The 23,902-nt window shown below is 33.9% G+C and overlaps 2 protein-coding genes across 3 annotated transcripts; both read left to right on the top strand.

Moving 5' to 3' along the window:
- Positions 1–910: 910 nt before the first annotated feature.
- On the top strand, positions 911–23,711 carry LOC117323471 (alpha-(1,6)-fucosyltransferase-like). Of its 2 annotated transcripts, XR_004531747.1 has the most exons (11): positions 911–955; positions 6,993–7,201; positions 8,328–8,428; positions 8,844–9,012; positions 9,383–9,497; positions 10,419–10,656; positions 11,567–11,813; positions 12,409–12,585; positions 12,942–13,092; positions 13,792–23,067; positions 23,382–23,711. XR_004531747.1 is itself a non-coding variant. In XM_033878717.1 (10 exons), the coding sequence occupies exons 2-10, from the start codon at positions 7,008–7,010 to the stop codon at positions 14,119–14,121; spliced, it is 1,722 nt and encodes a 573-aa protein (XP_033734608.1). In that variant the 5' UTR covers positions 911–955; positions 6,993–7,007; the 3' UTR covers positions 14,122–23,711. The 2 variants fall into 2 exon arrangements, 1 of the variants encoding a protein (XP_033734608.1); XM_033878717.1 differs by having other exon boundaries at positions 13,792–23,711.
- Positions 14,657–15,372, top strand: LOC117322636. Its single transcript, XM_033877575.1, has 2 exons — positions 14,657–14,681; positions 14,843–15,372. The coding sequence occupies exons 1-2, from the start codon at positions 14,657–14,659 to the stop codon at positions 15,370–15,372; spliced, it is 555 nt and encodes a 184-aa protein (XP_033733466.1).
- Positions 23,712–23,902: the final 191 nt, after the last annotated feature.

The following is a 23,902-nucleotide window of genomic DNA, read 5'->3' as shown; positions in this document are numbered from 1 at the left end:
GGTTCATGTTTTTTTTAACTACTGTATATATTACTCTTACTGTATCTTATTGTATTTCTAGTAGTGTTTATATACAATGTGATTGCACTTGTATTTTTTGTATGTGATAAAGGGGCGGATTGTCACGAAAATTCGACATTTTCACTGCCCACACTGTTGGAATTACTTCTTTGCAGTATATATATAACTTATAAACACGTTGTGCATCGGTTTATAGTATTTAGAAAGATGATATCAATACGATAGTTGAGTTTCGCTAACCCCGTTTATCTCGACATCACTATAAGTTTGTCCATGGCCCTATACTGAAGTAGAGATAATACTGTTCGACTGTACAGTTTAATTTCTAGTATACTAGCGTATGATTATACAAAGGTAATTTTTTCAAAGCGCTGTTTCTATTTTTTTTTTTTTAATCAAAATTAAGTTATTTTGATTATAGGCTACCATATACCATGCATATTTATGTGAGATATTTAATGTGGTTAGCAGATTTTTTTTTTATTGTATAAACGTTTTCTGATTATAAAAATTGTCGTCAATGAATACAAATACTTACAGGGAATTGATAAAGATAGTTAATTTCTTGTGCCCCCAAATAATGATTTCTCTTCAAATAGTTCCTGTCCAATATCAGCTTTTTTTTCAGATAGTGCTATATTTTAGGACATTTCGAATTTTTTCTTTTTTATTTTAATCTTCTTGATCTGAAAAATCACTGACAATAAACTGATTTTGTTTTCCACTCACGGCAAATTGTAGGCTAGCACAATGTAGACTTGACCGCTTAAAAATATCCGAATACCTTTCCCGACTGGTTGTTATACGAACACTTTAATAGCGTCACAGTTGCGCTTGAAAGCTGAAGGGATATTACAAAGCTTTTACTAGACACCGATCTGAAGTTCAGACGCCTTTAGCATTGCTTGGACACATCAGCAATTTGCTAAATCGAGTAAGTATGTATTTCTCGTCTTCTGTTCATTTTGAAATATTGTTTATCAACATTTACACGTTCCCATTTATACACTACATGTACACGTAACGTATATGGAGTTGGAAGATACAGTGTCCTTGTTTCAGAGAACATTTTTAGCCGGCGTCTGTACCGGGGATAAATGAACCGAGTCAACTGACATGTGTAACAATACCTCAATCCTGTACTGTTTTTACACTTTCACTAAATCGGATAAACTGGCGATGTCAGATGCGTATTCAATGTTGCTATTTATAACGTTGTTCTTAGTCAGGTAGAGCTCTGCTAGATACGCATATGTAATCTTGACGGATGAGTTTGGCAAACTTGAACCAGTATGACTGATGTCTTGTTATATGTAGTCATGTTTTCAGTATGACTTACATTATAATTACTGTAAATCCCTAGATAATATTATTACAATTTCAGCACCATAAAACACGTTAATGTTGATATTTGATTTGATTACTGTTAAATGTAGTATTATTTTTTTCTTGTTGTTATTTATATAAAAACATATTTATATCGGTAGCCGAGATTTCCTTTCCATATGTTCTTACTGATAATAGTTGGTGTTATTCCATTGTAACATTAAATATTGTTATTGTTGAAATTTAATTCCTTAGCAAGAAATTTAAAAGCCCCAGTTTGATCAATGTTCCGTAAAAAGAAATGCATTACAGATTTTAAAGGGAGAATCTTAGTAAGGAAACATCTGTTATACTTTCCAATGGAAAATTTTAAGTCAAGAAATATTGATGAAACTGCAGCTTGGGTTAAGATCGAGTGTTAAATTTGTAAATATATATATAGTCTATATTTATATATCTTTATCATTATATTCTTCCAGTTGTTATAATGAAATATAAGGAAATCAAAATATTATTAGGAAGCAAAAAAAAAAAAAGGTAATAATAAAAATTTGATCAGATTTTGATTATTAGATAAGATTATATTATTTGGTGTTCTTTGATATTTTGAAGCCAAAAAGCCAAAAATGTCTTCTTTAACATTTCAATAAAACAACTCTACACGATGTCTCTTCTTTTTAATATTTATATATTTATCAAGTACATGTACATGTATAAATGTTTGTGTTGTCCCTGGATCCCCTTGGAAATCAGCATTCTGGTGTCTTTATGGGTTATCCTAGGTAATGTACGGGCTGAATCTGTTATACATCATTGCTCTGATACTGTGATATTTATGTCACTTTTAAGTCTATATAGGCTTATTAGCATGTCTGCCCGAAGGGTTATGCCGTATCATGGTGTCAAGTTCAACTTTTCCATTTAAACAACTTCTTCTCAATAACCTATTAATCAAGAGGCCCAGAGACCTAATATTAGGCATGTAGCATGCTAGGATGAAGGGCTACCAAGTTTGTTAAACTGACTGAAGTTGACCTACATTCCATATCACGGGTCAAAAAGGCTAAAATCTTTAAACAGCTTCTTAATAACCAATAGTCCCAGGGAGTTGATATTGGGTCTGTAGCATGCTGAGGTGAAGGGATACCAAGTTTGTTCAAATGAATGACCTTGACTGACATTCAAGGTCACAGGGGTCAAATTTGGTGAAATGTTAAAACAACTTCTTAATTTTGACTCATTTTGACTGAGTATACGGTAGTATGCCCGCAGTTGGCAACAAGCATTTCCTATGGTTAGCACATTATTCTAAGTTAACTGTTCTTTTGGAACTGTATACTTCAGCCATTTGTTGTAAGCTTACCTCGTGGAGAAGTTAGATATGCACCCATTTCCGCAATATTCAGTTTAGTTTTTGACAAAATACTCACTTGACGTTAGTTTTTCATTCAGAGATCATCGGGTAACAGGAGAAATGCTAAAATTGCATTGATCAGTCCTTTCGAAATGGAGCCTTCTATTTGACGTTCCAGTAACTTCACAAAGAGGCGACATCATATTTATGTTACCGATTCCCACACTTACTAATCTGCTGAGCCTTTTTTCACTGCATTTACGCTAATTTCTTCGCAGTCAGAGTTTACTAAGCTGAAAAAGTGAGAGATGTAAATATTTCTTGATCACCAAGAGGCCCAGGGACTTGATATATTGGGTCTGTAGCATGCTGGCCTGGCATGGGTTGACAGGCAACCAAGTTTGTTCAAATGAATGACCTTGACCTACATTCAAGGTTTCAAATTAAAGGCCTAATAGGCTAAAATCTTTAAACAACTTCTTTTCAATAACCAAGAGGCCCAGCGACTTGATTTTATGTCTGTAGAATGTTGAGGTGAAGGGCTATCGAATTTGTTCAAATGAATGACCTTGACCATAATTTAATTTTGAAAAGGTTAAATTAGCCAAAATATTTAAAAGACACCTTTTCAAATAAATGAGAGACCCTGAGATCTTATATATGGTCTCTGATACACTTGTTCTTAATTATGTTTATGTATGAAAAGGATCATTGGATAGCAGGTGAACGATTTGGGCCCTTGTCTGTATTGTAGTATTCTTAAGAGTGAATGAAATTTTTATTTGAAATGTTAATCCAAATGTAATTGCAAATAATTTGGCTCAAAGTTAATGTTAGTTTAGCTCAGTGATAAACTCCAGTGATATCTAGATCTTGTGTGATAACTATACTGTATGCCTTTGAATTTACCAGAAAAGATATAATTGCATTGGTCAGAATCAAACAAGAAGTATCTGATCATGATCTATTCTGTCATACATTATCTAAGTCAAGGACATTAATTACTACATCAATATGCATTGTTTTATTTCAACTTGTGAACTTTTTCTATGACTTGATGAAGCAAATTTTGTCATAATTAACCTGAAAACATTTTATGAAAATGGTTTTCATCTAGTAAAAATCAAGTTTTTTTTTGCAATCTTTGATTTCTTAGCCCAAATCCAAGATGGTACCAGTAAATACAGTTTTCTATAAATGTCCAAACTAACTTTGTTGATGATTTTGTTGGTAATTGCTAATTGACCCGACAGTGGCATTCAACATCCTCCTTTCTGATAGTACGATTCTGAATTGAAAATAATTACTGGCTTATTCAAATTCTGTTCCCTCCTACTCTGATAATTATATTTTTATTATGCATGACTAACATACTGTGACAAGACTGCAGCATGACCTTTGATAATTTATCAGATGGATCATGCATAATTTAACATATGAATCAGCATTAGTATGGACTGTTATGCATGACTGAGATATATATTTGTATTTCTATAGGTCTGCGATAAGTGAAAAATCCATTTGTACCTCCCACCTGATAATACTACCTACAAATGTATGTCAGAAAAATCAATATCAAAATGAATTGTTCAATAAATGCTTTATGAGGCCAGAAAAAGTGTGATTTGTTGCAATTGATAACATGTACAATTGTATTTAGGTAAATTTGTATCTAAAAGATAATTAATTATCCTGTATAATGAAAGTGTAATAATAGACCCAGAATAGAAATGAAAACTTAACAGCATCCTGTTAAAGTGTTGTGAGAAAAATTGGACATTGAACAACTGATTACATTATCAAAAATTAATATGTTAAAGTGACGCTTAATTATGATTTTTTGACAATGTAAAGAATTTTGAGTTGGAATGCAAAAATAAGTCTTAATTTCCAGTTTGTAGATTTGTAGCAATTAAAGCACCCATTTTAAATTTAGTTTCCATGTTATACAACAATTGTTAAATAGAAAAGTAAAAAATCAATATTATTAGATAATGAATACTGTATGTTGACTATCACTGAACAGGTCTATTACTTGGTGTCACATTGCTTTTGAAGTGTGAATAATCAATACTGCCAACAGCTTTATGCATCAATACTTCACTACGTAATTGGCGGATCTAATATGTAAAGTGCTAATGCATTACTACATGTCATATACCCTAGAATGGTTATTAATAAACGGTAATCTTAATACATAGGAATGATGCGCTAATCTAAGCCACTCTGTGCTAGGCAACTGAAAGGCTAAGTGTAACTGTACAAATAAAATTCTGGAATTTAGATATACCAAGCTTCTTCAAAATAACTCTGACCCAGATGTACAAAGTTTCTTTAAAATGACTCTGACCCACATGAACTTGCATTTATATTTAGTCACAATGCCCAAATATAGCATCACCTGCAGTATTCATCGTAAATCTAGTTTATGATGTTACCTTTCCATCAGTCAGGTTGTCAACGTTTCACTTTTAAGTTTTGTGGTTAGATCTATTGTTCAAAAAGTGTCTCGCATATAATTAGCCAAACTTAGCATATTATGATATAGTCCGATCACATAAATTAATGGACATTGCAAGATTTGCAACACATTTATGGATTCAGCGATATTACCTACATATCATCCAGAGTTTATGGTCTAGTGACTCTCGAAATTAGGGATGCTGGTAATCAATGTTTGACAGTTTTAAAATTTTGTGTTTAGCTCATGATCAAATGCTCAAACATTATTGATGATATTATTACCAAACCAAAAATATATTTGAAATGTAGTATGACCTTCTCAACATGTACACCTAGATTACATAAAGTCTCATTTTTGAAATATTTTGGGGTTAAAAACCTTAGATTTTCAGAAATTTTATAACATCAATATTGCTTCTCTAGCTGACTTTAAAATTAATTTACAGTCATATTTGTACAGATTCTGTAATACATTAAAGTATTTTCTTCTTACTTGTTAGGAAGAGTGTTTTACTTGGTGAAAGTGTCAGTTGTGGGTACATAATGAGAATAAGTGATTTTGGGAAATTTGACCTTTCTTTCTAGATCTTTAGTTACATAAATATTTACACATATATACATGGTTCGATTCAGTACTATCAAGTATTAATGGAAGAGGTTTGTTTAGTTGTTTTTTTTTTCGGGGGGAAAAAAAGAAGAAAAAGTAGAATTTTTTATAAATTTTGGAATTTGCTAAAATTTCCTATACTGACAAAAGCGGGACAGGCAAGATATATACATGTTCTGAATATACTATTTTGTCTGAAGCATGACATTTTTCAGTCTGACCGGACTAAGGAGTTACTAAGTTTGTTCAAATGAATGACCTTGTGCACTTTCAAGGTCACAGAGGTTAAATGTGATAAAAACTTTTATATTATATTATTCAGATGGTTTTTGATATATAGTCTATGCCTACTATAGATTTGCTCTTGAGAAGTATGCATTGTGGTAAATTCCCTTTTCCAGTGAAATATACTGCTATTTCTATCTTATATCTTGACCTGTACAACAATACAGTGTGCTCTCATATCTGAGGTGGGATTTTCGGCCCCCATTATAGCTGCCAAACTCTATATCAACCTGACTGACTGAAATAAAGGGAAGTAACTCTGATTTATCAGATTATACGAGTAGGATGCCTTCTAAACTTTGTGGACATGATCTCCCACTGGCATCAATGATAATCAGTGAATTAATTCAATCCCCTCTTCTTGTTTGCTGTACATGTAAAGGCTGTTGGGTAATTCCTTCAATGGTGTGACATCAGTTAATCGATGCTTCATGAAAAAAGTATCTTCCACAGAAATGAGATAGCATTAATGCAAAGGTAATATTATGTCTCCCAAGTCAACAGGATTTTTCTAAGAAATAATGCTTTTTGGATCTTCTTTCAGGGACTTTAAATAACGCTGACTACCAGCATGCTTTTCTCAATCTCTATGACCGAGATTACTGAAAATCAATACATGTACATGTATATTGTCCTCAAGGTAAAATCTTTGTAAAGACTTACTCTGATGGTTGACTGCTACCTTAAACACAAAAAAAAACATAACTGAATATCTAATGTACAGTCCACATGGTAATCAACATCAAACTGGTATCTTTGAACTTGTTGTACATGTACCCAAAGGAATTACAGGTATTATCATTATCATTGCCTCCAGGTTTCAGTGTAGAAGTTAATAACTTTGTATAAATATCATGACAGTGATTATCAACCAAGCTTATCAAAATGTTTGATACTTAAAGCTTGTTTGTGAGATAAATTTTCTGCCTTTTTCAGAGTGATGACCTTGAAATGAAGACGTGGAAAGTGATTGGCTGCCTGTTGTTGGTATGGCTGGGGATAATGGTGTACATGTCCAACATCCTGTTTCAGTCCTCCGACAGCAACCCAAGTGATATTGAACGACAACTCAAGCGAGCACTCCGAGAACTAGATAAACTTAAAGCCCAAAATGATGAATTCCGTGGTTTAGTGTCCGATATAAAGTAAGATTGCTGTATATACTAAGCGATATGGGACTGATATTAATTATTGTATCCATTAAATTGTCTATATTATTTAGGGGTTATGTTATATTAGTGATAATAATCATGAAATGTTCTGTGTTTAATCTGAGGAATGGAATTTTATAATTTTTGTGTTATTCAGTGAATACACAGGTATCCATGCACATGAGTTAAGCATGACATGGAAAACCATATTTTCTGCAAATTTGTAAACAATATGATTGAAAAATTTAAGATAAATTTGCATTTCTTACATTATTTTTTCTACAAAGTTTTTTTATTTTCCCTTCGTGATGAAGTCATTGAGGAAAAGTTCACCTTTTGTCAGTGCTCTAGCGACTTAATTTATTTTAAAATAGATTTTGATCAAACTTCCTATATTGATAATTGTGTATCAGATACCTCAAGCCAGTTTGCATTTGAGGGTGCCAAGGTCAAAGACAAGGTCATCATTACTACTTTAATATCAAAATATTTTTTTTAGTCTTCTATGAGTCCATTATTATGTAGGTATATATTGATACCTTGAGCGAGTTGGCCACAGGGCTTATTGCAGGATATTTTAGCATGTACACTTAGCATGCAAAGGGATTTGTACTGACTTATTTCAGTGAAAATTAAAGTGCAAAACTCATTAAGATTCAATTGCCATAGGAATTTCAGCAAGCTCCTATGTGCAATCTTACCCAATGAAATTATAGTATCAAGATCCAAGGGTTTGTAGATATAAAATGTAGTGAGCATTAAGATTATTTTACCAAATGGACTTAAAAATGTAGTGAATATTAAGAATATTTTACCTTATAGATCTGATAACCCAAAACATTATTTAACTAGAATTTCAAATTCACACATGCTATATAAACTTATGATAGAAAATACATATAATAGTATTATTTTTATTCTAATGAGCTCATTTTCTGTATTAAGCTTGTAGATTCCATTTGTGATATCATTTAAAAATTCTTTCTTTATTATTCATGATCATGTACCCGGGTAATTGTATTTGTAAAACTTATTCTAGATCTAGATGTATTTATTTAGTAATTGACTGAATACCTATCAAGTTTTATTTGACATCAACATGATTTTGATTTTTCTGCAGAAATCAGATTAAAACAGATGATGGTGAACCAGCTGTTAGAAGGAAAACGATAAAAGATATAGAAAAAGCTGTTGCTGTAGGAAGCTCAAAAGTTTGTGAAGGTACAAATATCACCTTAAGTCTGTGTTGCTTGTTATTAACTTATCACTTCAGATTAGAATCTTTCCCTGGTATGATGTATATCAGATATCAATATAAATTAATATGTACAAGTTTTAACACAATTTCTCATTTTATACCCTCATCTACCCACTATGACTCAAATTACCACATCTTAGAGGAATCAACCCCTAAGGAAAAGAAAAAAAAAAGAATAAGAGAAAAGCAAATCTCTTCGAGAGAATCTAAAAGAAGTTCTGTCACATGCACAGAGTGTAAAGGGGCTTCATATTTCGTGAACTTTGGGCACCTTGTACTTTAAATTTATTAAGAATTATTTTATCAGATGGCCAAGGAGTTCATTTGGGGCAATGTTATGAAGCTTATAATAACTTATCTATCTGTTTTAATTTCTAGCCACTGGACCTTCCCTCCTGCATGAACAGAGGAGACGAAAAATCGAAAACGATGTAGTAGAGTTTTGGTATTACATGCGATCTGAACTAAAGAAACTGAAGAGTGTTTCAAAAAGTGATATAGTACATGTAGTGGATAAAGCCCTTTTAGATGGAGCAGATTATCAAAAGTGAGTGCCACACCTCAATGGTGATTTGTCACTTTAAGATCAAAGTGTATCCCAGTTTAATATGTGGACTTAAAAAAAAAATCAGCTGTAAAGCAGAAAATTTGAATTCAAAGAAATATTTTATACAATAACAGTTTAGATGTGATTTTTGTTGGTAAGATAGCAGCAGGGTTGATAATGCTAAAAACATATCTGTGTTATTAACTTATTTGATAACGAGGGTTGTAAACAGTTAAACAGTTAATGGTAGTGGTAATGATTGGTAGAATGTTAACAGTTAAATATATATATATACAGACTACTGTTGTTATTGTCAGAACAGTTACTTAGTTGTGATTTTGTTTCCATTATTAATATTCAATATTCACAGGACACTACATAAAGACTTCCATGCACTGCGGAATGTTGACAATGCTGGTGAACTGATGAAGAAGGAATCTCAGGAACTAGGTCAATTAGTCCAACGAAGATTTAAATATTTACAGGTGAATGATCACAGAATTCTTTCTTTTTGTCAAATTTTTTAAATTACGAACATTTTCACTGTAGATAATCCATAAGCCTGTTCATTGATGTAGACAAGCCAGTTTGTCAACTTTTAGACATCAATCTTGACAGACCTGCAGATGTTAAATCAGGTCTTGAAAGTCCTCATAATAACTCAACTGAAAGCAACATGAAATTACTAGGTTCTTATTTTATCAATGGTCCAAATGGTCAAACATTTTGGACTGTGATAAACATAACCTCTGATCCAATTTGTCCAATGATTTGGACTAAGATAAATGGAAACTGTGTATGATAATGCTAATTATGCTCCCCGAAAATTCAGATGGAGCATATAGTTGCAACTTTTTCTGTCTGTCTTTCTTTCTGTCATCCTTTTTTGTCCGTAGTATAACTTGGCCCACAAAAGGCTCATGAAACTTGATGTGTACATCAGTTAAATTAAGACTGTGTGAATTGTACTAGATTCAAGGCCTGTAACCCCTTAATTACAGATTAGCACAGAAAAACTCTCCATATTCACAGAAAAAAAGTCTCCGTAATTCACAGACAGTAAAAACCTCCATATTCACAGACAGTAAAAGCGTCCATATTCACAGCTAGGAAAGCCTCCATATTCACAGACAGTAAAAGCGTCCATATTCACAGCTAGGAAAGCGTCCATATTCACAGCTAGGAAAGCCTCCATATTCACAGATAGGAAAGCCTCCATATTCACAGCTAGGAAAGCCTCCATATTCACAGATAGGAAAGTTTTCATATTCACAGATAGAAAAGCCTCCATATTCACAGACAGTAAAACCCTCGATATTGACGGAGAGGAAAAGGTACTGACACCCAATAAAGTTGTTTTCAGGGATCATTCATCAGTTATGCTGACTCTTGTTTTGTCATTGTAGAACCCATCAAACTGTGATGAGGCTAAGAAGCTGGTGTGTAACCTGAGTAAAGGCTGTGGGTATGGATGTCAACTCCACCATGTCACATACTGTATGATGGTGGCCTATGCCACACAAAGGACCTTAATCCTTGAATCCAGGGGCTGGCGCTATGCCAGCAGTGGCTGGGAGTCTGTGTTCCTGCCACTAAGTGACACATGTAGGGACAAAAAGGGAGGCAGTTCCAGACCCTGGGCAGGTAAACATGTATTTGCTGTAGCAGCTCTAGCCTCTAGTTTTATTAAATCTTATAAGAAAGATATCTTCTGAACTCTGATAAAATACTAGCCGCATTATACCACTAAGCTAGAGAGACCTTCTCTTTAGCTCAATCGGTTGACTGTAAGACTAGTAAGCCAGAGGTCCCGGGTTTGATCCCTAATGGAGGCAGTGCTTTGTATTTAATTAATCAAGCACTCTGTAACATATTAATTAGCTAGTATACTTGCCCCATGGTGTGATTTTTCCTATTATGACTGACATTAGTCCGACACGGGTGTTAAGGATATAGACAATAGGTTTACCCTCTATTCAGTTAGTGAGTACTTCAGTTTCTCAACTTAATACTTGAGTTTAATCTCCCACCTTCCACCAAATATTTTGGGTGTAACTTTCATAAAGCAGATCATTGCATACTGAATTTGTGTTATATCATGCTTTGCTATATATAGAGAGGGTCAAGGCCAAATTGTATAGATCTGAGACAGTTTTTGTTCCATAGCAAGAAGACTATTAACTGGTTACTATTTCTTTTCATGGTTTTGTTGGCCCTAGATTATTACAACGTAATGCTGTTTTTTAGCCAGATTAGGATGCCTTTGATAATTGTTCATTATGTTGTTATGGATACAATTTCAAATTCGATATCTAAATAAAATACTCCTGACCCTCCTTCAACAGATGAAAGGTTAAATTTACTAACAGACTTTCAGATTCTATGTACACTAATGGTGGTTTGTAGAAGAGGTTACTTGTTGCACAAAAGAAAACATTTTAACACTTATATGAAATATACATTATATACATACAATAAACATTGTTGAACCTGTAGTTTATTTAAAGTAGATAATTTGAGTGACATGTTTATATCATCTTTATGTCAATTTCAGATCCTGATATAATCCGTGACACCCAAGTAGTGGAGATGCCCATTGTTGACAGTCTTCACCCAAGACCAAATTATCTCCCCTTGGCCATACCCAAGGATCTATCAGAGAGGCTCATGCGACTCCATGGTGACCCGGCAGTATGGTGGATTGGTCAGTTTGTGAAATACCTGACCCGTCCTCAGCCTCGTCTTCAGACAGACATGGACAATGCCAAAGCAAAGCTTGGATTCTCTAAACCCATTGTAGGGTAAGACCATTATAGTTGTAACTGTCTTGTCTAAAGTAGAACTAGGCAAGTTATCTTTGAAATTAGCAGTATAAACCAGCTTGAATTATCAGTATTGGTTCTATTAAGTGAGTGCAGCAAGTTTGGAATCTTCCATTAGCAGGTTAGTTGAGACCAGATTTGGTAGGTAAAAGACAAATTTGTCTTCACCATGGAAGGGAAAGTCACCTGACACATGCTATGACGTCATAATTATTTGTGTCAACATGACATGGTTGTATTGCTTCCAAGATGTATACGATTGTCTGATCAGCCAAACTCTTATATGATGGTTGAGATATCCCTGCCCATGGAAAACACCCATGTAAGAATCCATTTATCTTTCTATCCCATGTTTTAATTCACTTGAATGTCCATAAACATAAAAAGTCTTACATGTAGTTCAGTATTCAAGATAAAATAAATTTGAATTCTCTGCACTATAAGTGGAGTTAAAAGATGACAATTTAGAATTTTCACGCTATAAAGATGGAGATTATGTAGGTATTACACTTTATATGTACTTGTTTTGTATTTATTTTCCTGTTGTGAACTAACCCATATATTATACACACAGGGTCCACGTACGGAGAACAGACAAAGTGGGAACGGAGGCAGCTTTCCACAGTATAGATGAATACATGATTTATGTAGATGAATACTATGACAGGCTGGAGGCCAGGGAACCTGTTCGGACCCGTAAAGTCTACCTCGCTTCAGACGATCCTTCAGTCCTACCAGACGCCAAGACAAGGTGAGATCTAGCAGAATTTCTATATCCTCGTAACTATTAGGATTGATTATGATTTGGGGAAAATAAACTTTGATGTTGTGGATGTAAAAATTGATTTTAAACTACATGTACATGTAAATATTTTTAGATTTAAATACTTTAAGAAAAGCACAGTTGGAGATAGCAGAAGTAAGATTATACATGTACCAATGTGAGATTTTTGAAAAATAAACTTGGATGTTGTGAATGTAAAAAAATGATGGATAATAAAGTAGATATTTTTAGATTATGTAAAACCTAAAGAAAAGCACAGTTGGAGAGGGTATGAGAAGTATGATATATATACCAATATTAGATTTTCTATCTTATTTTAACAGGTATCCTCACTACGAGTTTATAAGTGACTTGGAGATTACCAAGTCGGCGGGACTCAACAAGCGCTACACTGACCAGTCTCTCCATGGCATCATCATGGACATTCACTTCCTGTCTCTGTCTGATTATCTTGTCTGTACCTTCTCCTCTCAGGTAATATTACAAATAAATCATTATCATTTATCATCCAAATACCAGTGTCAGTTTAGTTTATTGGGCTCATCTCGTTCACCCAGAAGGAAAGGAAAAAGCAAAAACTGGGACTGAAGCCGACACCTTAAAAGCTTCCTTGGTACATGCAGATGAGGGGTACGGTTATCCCTTACTGAAACTAAATGGCCAACTGTTGCTATTTGCTATACATGTATGATACATGTATATAAAATAAATATTTGAATGTATGTTTTATGAAATGTTTTCAATTTTTTTATGCAGGTGAAAGTTGCACATAATTCTTGATCATCAACAGATTGGCTTATCAATGAATTTAGTAGCTCTCAACCAAAATACATGTACATGTGTATATAGGTATTAAATACCAATACTAAAAAATTCCAATAATGCCATCACAATAGTTTGCTTATGGTTATTATGGTAACATACCAGGTATAATACTTCAGAATAACTGTAGTCTATATGGTTATATGTGGTTAGAGTTACAGTAGTTTTTAAGATAAAGTTGAACAATACACCTTCAAGGTCTAGGCATTTCCAAATTAATATTAATTCATATCTATTTAAGAAGTGGGATTGATCAACTAATATCACCTTCACTGATATTAATCAAAACAGAAATTGTATTAATTGTCTGTATAATTCTAAAAAGATTTTTTTTTTTTTTTGAATATGCAGGTATGCCGCGTTGCTTATGAGATGATGCAGACAATGCATGCTGATGCCTCTTCATATTTCAAGTCCTTGGATGACATTTATTATTTTGGTGGACAGAATGGACACCAAATGGAAGTTTTAGAAAAGTATGTTTCAAAACAGCCAAAAGAAATAGATATGGAGCCTGGTGATTCTATTGGCATAGCAGGTAACCACTGGGACGGATATTCTAAAGGAATGAACCGGCGGACGGGAAAGGATGGATTATTTCCATCCTATAAAACACAGAGTAAGGTAGTCATTGTGGACCTGCCAACATATTCTGAGGTAGACAGCCAAAACGATCAGTGAAGGAAATTCAGTGTGATGTACTGGTATTAAACTGTTTGGTTATGTAAGCACTATCCTGGGTAGGGTGTCACTCCATGTGTGGGTAGGTTGGGTGTAGGACAGACTGACTGATACAGTACTGGTGTACAGATTGATACTGTACTAGTGTACAGACTGATACAGTACTGGTGTACAGACTGATACAGTACTGGTGTACAGACTGATACAGTACTGGTGTACAGATTGATACTGTACTAGTGTACAGATTGATACTGTAATAGTGTACAGACTGATACAGTACTGGTGTACAGATTGATACTGTACTAGTGTACAGATTGATACTGTACTAGTGTACAGATTGATACTGTACTAGTGTACAGATTGATACTGTACTGGTGTACAGACTGATACAGTACTGGTGTACAGACTGATACAGTACTGGTGTACAGATTGATACTGTACTAGTGTACAGATTGATACTGTAATAGTGTACAGACTGATACTGTGCTTGTGGGACATAGATATGTCTTACTTTATAGTATTTCCTGGTAGTACTATGTCAACGACATTTGCCAAATTCTGTATGTAATACGTTCATATCTTGAAATGACAGGATATGTTGGATACAGAATTTGGATGATGTGTCCCACTACATACACAGTCCTGTATTCATCGTATACCAAATCATGGCCATAGCTGGGTTAGGGGTGGCTATGGATTGCTTGCCTGCTTTGTTACATAGATGAACCTATTCTTCAATACACACTGAAAGTCAGACAGGACACCCTACTGCGGAACCAACTAACTGTCAGACAGGACACCCTCCTGGGGAACCAACTGAAAGTCAGACAGGACACTCTACTGGGGAACCAACTGACTGTCAGACAGGACACTCTACTGGGGAACCAACTGACCATCAGACAGGGCACCCTACTGGGGAACCAACTGACCTTCAGACAAGACACCCTAGTGGGGAACCAACTGACCGTCAGACAAGACACCCTACTTGGGAACCAACTGACCTTCAGACAGGACACCCTACTGGGGAACCAACTGACTGTCAGACAGGACACCCTACTGGGGAACCAACTGACCGTCAGACAGGACACCCTACTGGGGAACCAACTGACCGTCAGACAGGACACCCTACTGGGAAACCAACTGACCGTCAGACAGGACACCCTACTGGGGAACCAACTGACCATCAGACAGGACACCCTACTGGGGAACCAACTGACCGTCAGACAGACACCCTACTGGGGAACCAACTGACCGTCAGACAGGACACCCTACTGGGGAACCAACTGAAAGTCAGACAAGACACCCTACTGGGGAACCAACTGAAAGTCAGACAAGACACCCTACTGGGGAACCAGTATGCTGAAGCGTGGGTAAAGTCGGTGTGTAATGTTGGTTTGGCAATATTGACTTGCAGAATGTGTATTAGGGTATGGTTATTTGTAATGATTTAAGTGTATGGAGGGTGTATATTGATATTTTACTGATGTAAGACTGTTGTTTGTATGATAAATGGTTAATGTACTGACATTACATTGAGGTTTTGCTGTACCGTGACTACTACTGGTACGTATACAGAAAATGTAGTCTCTACACACCAGTGTGTTAATACACATCTGTACTGTATAGATGTGTACATGGCAACTAGTTAATATATATTTTTCTTCCATTATGCAGATTACACTGTGCAATATAGACTAAATATATGAATGTTTGTCAGGATATCATATCATCTTAGAATAAGCTCAGGGCCAACATGTAACTGTACATGTGATTCACAGTAGGGGGTGGGTTTATTACAGGATAACGAAATCCTCTTGTTGGCATGTTCATCAACTACAATTAATATGGGTGGGCTTATTACCAGACATGGACATTTCTGGATAAATATGATTTTTGTCTGTTTTACTAATGGGTGTTTGTATAAAGACTATTATGCATATGTATATGTGTATTATTTGTATGGAATTCCCAAGCTTTCTGCTGTAACATCAAATCAGGACATTGTTTATACTGTCAGCTGGACTGATTTTTATAGATTATCCTTCTTTCGCAGAACTTCCATTTCTTCCAACTATGTTATCGACCTCATTTGATAAAGTAACATGGCCTGACATTGTACTGGCTGTGGAATTAGTGTTGTAATATTGTGCGAGTGTATTTTGTTATACCATAATGAAAGCTTTTGATCATTATTTTTTCTGTTGTTTAAGAGTTGTTATAATTATGTTGTCCACCCAGTAATGAGTGTTTATGGTCCTGTCTCACCGAAATTCTGTCATTTGTTTTATATATACTTTATACTGTACAACGATCTACTTGTTGTCTAAGTGACAGTCAGTATGTGATGACACAACTTTTGATATTTTCTTTCTGAAAGATTTCATTTTGTCACTTTTATTAAGCATCTATACAAAGTACGGTTACCAGAGTAATCAATTTTCTAAATCAAACTCTCTTCTCTTCATATTACAAGATTATTTTCTTTCTTTCTTTCTTTTTTTAAAAAAATCTTTTTAAGAAGTTTCTAACAATTTGTGCTATACTATTAATATGAATTATAAATTTAAATCTTCTTAAATTAATAGAGGTTTAATTTTCAATATTATATGTTATGAAGAAGTAAATTACCAGTATGAAAATCAATAATATCTCTTAATCTTTCACTGTATGGTATTAAAACCTATACATATTCATAAGTTTTGAACGCAGGTATTTGGTACAAACTCCTAACCCACGAGTCATACATGTATTACATATATTGATAGTTGGTTTGGAATTTGTGCCACATTTTGCCAAGTCCCTGTGATCTTGAATACATTTTGTTTTCTGTCGAAATGTGTAGAGTCAACATTTTGTGACCTCCAACTCTGATGACTCGGAGACCCTGCTGATATCGAAGTAAAAATTCAGTCCCAACCGTAAAGATACTATTCACATGTATGAAATGTACTTTGTTTCCTCCAATACTGGGGATAACTCAAAGTTTTTTCATGACTTTGGGATAAAAAGTTTTTGACTGTATTTGACAGCTGATTTCCGTAGTGAATGAACTTCATACATTCCTGGGCCTTTTTGTGTGCACTTTTATAATGGTACATATATACTGGTACCTGCTTGTAAATCCTAATTATATAAACACACTCATTTATTGATCAGTTTAACTTATTTTGTTGATGATATATAGTGGCCAACTTGATAAAAAAGTTATTTTGCTCTACAACATGCATGTACTATATTGAAGTGTGAAATCCCGTTTAACAGAATGTTTGACTGTGTGTATTAAGTATGTACCTGAATAGACATTGCTTAGAAACAGATTCATTTTTTTTTTTTTTTGCCAAAATATTCTCACTATCTTTAAAAATGTTAATACACAGAATACATGTAAATATATTTTGTTGGAGCGAGTTACCAAATCAAATTCAATAATGTATCTCTTTTTTTTATATGAAATATATTTTTTTATGCATCTTAGTGATTAGAGGCTTAATGAAATTATATGTATTTCCTCATCTGACACTTCTAATGTTCCCTTAACTAAACCTCTTTTATAAATATATAATTTTTTTTTCTACATTAATGATTGATCCAATCATATGCTGCTATTTCTATGAGGTACAAATTTAAATACATTTTCTGGTTGGTAGGATGTGGTTCACCCAATGTGACTCTTACATGATGAGTGAAGTTATTTTGATGTTTTTATGACTTGGGTCAGAATGATTTGGACTAGAGTCAACACAGATTTCTTTTGTCATTTTTGTCAATGACATTTTTTTTTTTTTGCCAACAAACACTTATTTCCACCAAAACTTTTGAAAGCCATATTGCATATTGATGAAAGCCAATTACATGTATATCAACATAGTTTCCTTTCGTGTCAAATATTTGAAATCCTGAATAGAAATCAGACTTTGTTCTAGAGATTTAATTATGCTCAGACCAGAAATCGGACATTGTTCTAGAGATTTCATGTTCAGAACATCACATGTTTTCATCTCTAATAGAAGAATATTTTTTTCTTGACACAAGAAACCTTGAGTACATTATAGGACTATTGCTATATAGGGGGTAGCAGGGAAGTAGTTTTATTTTCCACACATATGATATTAATATTGATACTAATATCATATATATCCTTAAATAAACGCCCTTCCTCAATGTTAAAGTTTAGTATTGAATTCTTGCCAGGGCTTAATTGTGAACCATGTTAAGCTTACTGAAAATAGGCCTACATGTATTTGGATTTTAAAATCAATAAACCTGAAAAAATGAAGAAGGGAGTTTATTTGTAGGCAGGGTAGTATTTTGGATAAATGTGATAGTCATATCAGTACACTAGGTTGATTTGAGATAGTGCTGTTTTTTTGCATTGATGTGAAAACTATGAAACTGGTGCATTAACTAGGAAACTGGTGCATTGGTTGCGAGTTCGAAACCCATGTGGGTCAGTTGCCTGGTACTGACCGTAGGCCGGTAGTTTTTCTCTGGCTACTCCGGCTTTCCTCCAGCTCCAAAACCAGGCACGTCCTAAAATGACCCTGGCTGTTAATAGGACGTTAAACAAAATAAACCAAACCAAAAGCATTGGTGAAAGGGCTGCAAGACCTGCAGTGACATTTTGAATCATCTACAAAAAATATAAAATAATTCTACCGCAAATTTCTGTACAGAGTACAAGCTACCTTTTAATTTTTGTATTCATTATGTTATGTATATTGTATTATAAATACATTTAGTTTTAATTTATTGATGTTTGAAAGTTGAAATTGTTATTTACTAATTCATTGAATCCAAATACATATTGTACAGATTGTAATATAGCTGAATTTTACATGTACATATGTCATTTATACCTCAATATAGAATAGAAAGAAAGTTATTTTGAGTGATTGAAATCAAACAATGAGGACAAGAATTAATCCATGGATGGCATTGTGTCTGATAGTGGATTGTTGTGTAGTCGTGCAAGTGAATTTAAAACTGATCGTTTAAAAGTATTAGAAAATATATGAAGACGTAAATGGCACATACATGTAGTAACATACTGTTTCAGTAAATGGATTTAAAGATAGAATTTAACAGAAAGTTATCAGTAGGTATTTGTTTGTTGTCAACAAGTTAAATGTTTAAATAAGTCAAAAGGTCACACAGGGGATTGGGTGGGGGTGGGGGGAGGTGGGGGTATTCTTGTTTTGTAACCACTTGTAGGAAACTAATATGGTAAACAAATGGATGGACTTTGGATGGTCAAACCGCACTTTGCTCATTCTTAATACACAGCTGTAGTACACAAGTTATGCATTGCCCCATCGACTGTATGTACAAGCTTATCTGTGATCGTCAATAGAGGGTACAATTTCTACTGTTTGGAAGATTTTCTAAGTATTATTTTTGCAAAGGAGTCAACAAAATAAAAGTATTAAAACGGAGAACAATCATTCCATTAATAAGCTTTTGATTTTTTAGTTTTTGAAAAAATATTTTATACACTTTATTGACTCGTACACACGTACACTCTCTTGTCATGATACATGTACAAATAAATACACACTATACTCTTACCATATTTATCCTCAGATAAGCCCTGTTCCCTAGTTTAAAATTTCAATATTAATGTTTGGTTATTTGTGAACCACATTTAGCTTCCTGTTTTAAAATTAATGATTCTGCAAAAATGAAGTAGAGGGCCATTTTGAGGGCAAAAGCTTGTTTGTGGATAAAGCATACAGTAATTTTGCAATTTCATCAGCTCATTGTTGTCACACTCTATCTAGTAACATTGCTCACAAAGTGACAGCACTCATGGATATGGTGAAGTAGTAACACATCCAGTCAACCATCATACATCTTACTTCATTTTAGTTACATTGTCATCATTAATGGGGAGACATTGTCATCGTTGATAGGGAGACATTGTCATCGTTGATAGGGAGACATTGTCATCATTAATGGGGAGACATTGTCATCATTAATGGGGAGACATTGTCATCGTTGATAGGGAGACATTGTCATCGTTGATAGGGAGACATTGTCATCATTAATGGGGAGACATTGTCATCATTAATGGGGAGACATTGTCATCATTAATGGGGAGACATTGTCATCATTAATGGGGAGACATTGTCATCATTAATGGGGAGACATTGTCATCATTAATTGGAGACATCATCATTGTTAATTGGCAGACATTGTCATTATTGATTGGGAGACATTATCACCATTAATGGGGAGACATTATCATCATTAATTGGAAGACATAATCATTGTTAATTGGCAGACATTGTCATCATTAATGGGGAGACATTGTCATCATTAATGGGGAGACATTGTCATCATTAATGGGGAGACATTGCCATCATTAATGGGGAGACATTATCATCATTAATTGGAAGACATTATTATTGTTAATGGGGAGACATTATCATCATTAATGGGGAATGGTAAAATAGTAACCTAGTTTATGTTCATACATACAGATTGATTGTGGTGTGGGGTGCTATGGTAGCATGCTGATTAATTTGAATCTTTCACTAATGAGAGTGTGTGACAAAGAATATCTCAACTCAAGGTCTGAGATTCTTGAAAGTCTAACCTGAGACTCTGCTGAAGGTTTCCTTTTCATGATCCTCGCCCAAAGATTGAGATTAAATTGTTTGGGAAATGATTATTTTTCTCCATCTATTTCCTCCAAATTCCCATGTTGTTTTCTGAACGATTTCCACTTGTTTGTAAATAAATGCACAAGGATATCATATGGATATCACCTGTAAATGCAATTCGCTGCACACTCTGAAAAAATTTCATACCGATAACATATGACAAGAGAATATAGGTCTCTAACAATTCTCTTCTATTCATTAAAAATGAAACATTCTGTTACAATTTTATATTGTTCTATGGAAACCACATTACTGATAGTGTTGATACATGTCTTAAAATGTATCTCTGTTGCCATAAAGCATTATTCAAATACATAGGGAAATGTTGAGGAAAATAGATACATACTTTCTCATTGATACTACTGACATATTGCGATGTGGCTCACTCCTGGATCAGGAAGTCAGCGTGTGCTATCTGTCCTGCCCTTTAGGGGTTGATATAGAAACATTTTATGGCTGAATTTACTGACAAATGAATGATTGGAGAAATAAGTATGTATGTGACGTTATGTGTTCACTCAAACATTGGTGGTGTATATATGAATTGTATATTGATTTCATCTGATAGCATCATGACAATGCTAGAATATATTATTATATTAAATCGCTGTATAAACATGCTATTCCATAAGAGTATTTGGTCGGTGTATTGTCAAATGAAACTTGTATTTATTGTTGTATCATGATTGTGAGACGATATAAGAGTATTATACTATAGTAAAAATAGAGATAGGAATGATTTGTATAAAAAAAGATGCGTTGTATAGTGACATAAAATGACAAATCTAGTACATTTTATGTATGGCTTCATGCAGAACGATATCAACATCATATTTAAACATTTTCGCAATTCAGGGCGGCATAAAGCTACAATATACTTATTTTTATGCTCTTTATGGGAGTCAACTCCAGTACAATGGAACATAAACGACTAATGAGAAGGAATGAACATCCCTGTTACAAGATACCAAAAAGTCTCTTTTATAGAGATTTTATGTGTATGTAAAGGGCAACAGGTTAAGGACTGTCGTTTCTCCTTGGGTAGAATTTCAGTCTAGAGACATTCTGAAAAAACTTCATAAAAATTGTATATATGTTACCATGAGGGCATAAAATTACTGGCGGTAATTGCTTGTTCTAACATGTTGTACAGCAATCAAAGGGCCAACTTGAATACTGATTTTCTGTGCCGTCATTTACTACTCAATATTTTATCATTTTCATTGAATTGGAGTTCAATATATATTTACCAATATTGGTCCGTCATTTGGCATAAAATGGTGCTATTTGATGTGTAAGTGGTTACACAGCAGTCATTAAATTTTCCACACCACTAACATTTTTCCATAGTAAAGGATGGTGTCATAACAACCATTTTTTTATTGATTTCATCTTCATGTTTATCTCAATTACTATAAAGACTTGAGGAAAAAAAAACCCAAAAAAACCAAGTATTTTTGTGATCATGTTCTAATGATCACTTTGCAGGACCAGGTTGTATCATTTACTAAAATCATTCTTAACTAAATGATACCACAACACAAGTTTGTAGATTAATTTTGGAAATGATACATAGAGAATGAGTATATCCTTGCAATAATACTCACAGAAAATCATAATGAATCTAAAAATGAAGTAAATATCCTGAATTACATGTTGTTATGGTAACAATGTTGGTACATTTTGTTGTGTAATAGTCATGTGCATGTTCTGCTGAGTACAGCATCATTAATATTCATTCCACTTTATACCCGCCCCTATATATATCCCCACAGTCTTGTGTTCCATTTAAGTATTGGGTTGTGTTGTTTTGTAAAAGACTTCTACTAAAGTAAATATTTAAAAAAAATTCTTCATGGATATGCATGTATAAATTCTTTTTTCTTTTTTATTAAAATTCCTTTTTTTTTCATTGCAATTCAATTTTTATTAAAATTCAATTTTTACTTTAATCATAATTTTTGCACTTCAACAATTACAATGTTGTGAAGTTATAATATACATGGCATTTCTTTAAAAAAAAATTGAGAAAAATGACATATCAAAATTTCAATGATGCATGTTTAATTAAGACCCAGAGGGACAAGACATGAACCTTGACTTAGTAAGTAGGAGAATGGGCTTACTGTTGAACAATGAAATAAAAACATGTACCTTATATTGGCATTTGTACTGATAAGAAGTGTAATAGATGACGAGTGGGCTTAACATGGGTATTTTGCCAGATAAATACGGTAGTTAATATCTGGGCCATTTTCCTTTATTACATGGACCCGAGTTGTTCGTTTATGAAATAAAGACATAGCTTGAGATTTTATGTTGTTTCTGATGAGCCTTTACATAGAATTTCAAGGCCTGTATTGACATCTGCAGGTCTGACAAGATCTATACCTGAAATATTCACATTTAATAACAGAAAAACCAGGTTGTCTGCAAATTACTACCAAATTAACATTAGATGATACAGAGCCGTACTTTCTTGTGTAAATGGCTTGTCCTGCAGCTATGATGAAAACTTTAACACAACTTGGTTTGATTATTGATTGATGAATGGTTCTATGACCCACACGATGTTGAATTATGTTTGCTTCATGGAAGATTTACATCGATTGTGTACAGCCATTAATTGTTTATACCGGTTATGTCGCTGCCCTTCGGCATTCAGTATTCAATGGTACATATACCTGATAACGTATGTATAGTATACTGGTATTAATGAACCTGAGGCTGTGATCAGAAAGCCGTTAAAAGTATTTTCAGTATACACTATGATGGACGTGGGAATATAAATGTATTGCAGAAGACCTTTGTTTAGTTTACAATATGTCTTAAAAGCTTTTTTCTATTTGAAAGAATTTTCTCTATGAATGAAAGTGATACATGTTATATATTATTTTAATAAAACTGCAAATGTGTATATGACTGTGATATTTTGTTTGTTGTTGATCAGTTATAATCTCATCTGCCTAAAGAACATGCCGTAGTGCAGTGTCCGTCATCAGGCCTGTCATGAACTTTTCCTTTAATTAACATCTTCTAAATACTCAATCGAGACTATGTTTTCATGAACAAATCTGGACCTTCAGGCAGGTGAGCTAAAAGCAAAAATGACCAACAGA

Source organism: Pecten maximus, chromosome 3 (genome assembly GCF_902652985.1).
Source record: "Pecten maximus chromosome 3, xPecMax1.1, whole genome shotgun sequence".
NCBI classification, from domain to species: Eukaryota; Metazoa; Mollusca; class Bivalvia; order Pectinida; family Pectinidae; genus Pecten; species Pecten maximus.
The sequence above is the reverse complement of the archived record's forward strand: the minus strand, read 5'-3'. Positions and strand labels throughout refer to the sequence as shown.

What these genes read in the sequence shown, in the direction of transcription:
- LOC117323471 (XM_033878717.1), top strand. Translation starts at nt 7,008, where the DNA reads ATGAAGACGTGGAAAGTGATTGGCTGCCTGTTGTTGGTATGGCTGGGG. An exon ending in AAGCTCAAAAGTTTGTGAAG is followed by an intron (nt 8,429 to 8,843) that starts GTACAAATATCA and finishes TTTAATTTCTAG; the next exon opens with CCACTGGACCTTCCCTCCTG. An exon ending in CAGTTCCAGACCCTGGGCAG is followed by an intron (nt 10,657 to 11,566) that starts GTAAACATGTAT and finishes TGTCAATTTCAG; the next exon opens with ATCCTGATATAATCCGTGAC.
- LOC117322636 (XM_033877575.1), top strand. Translation starts at nt 14,657, where the DNA reads ATGTCAACGACATTTGCCAAATTCT. An exon ending in AACGACATTTGCCAAATTCT is followed by an intron (nt 14,682 to 14,842) that starts GTATGTAATACG and finishes TTTGTTACATAG; the next exon opens with ATGAACCTATTCTTCAATAC.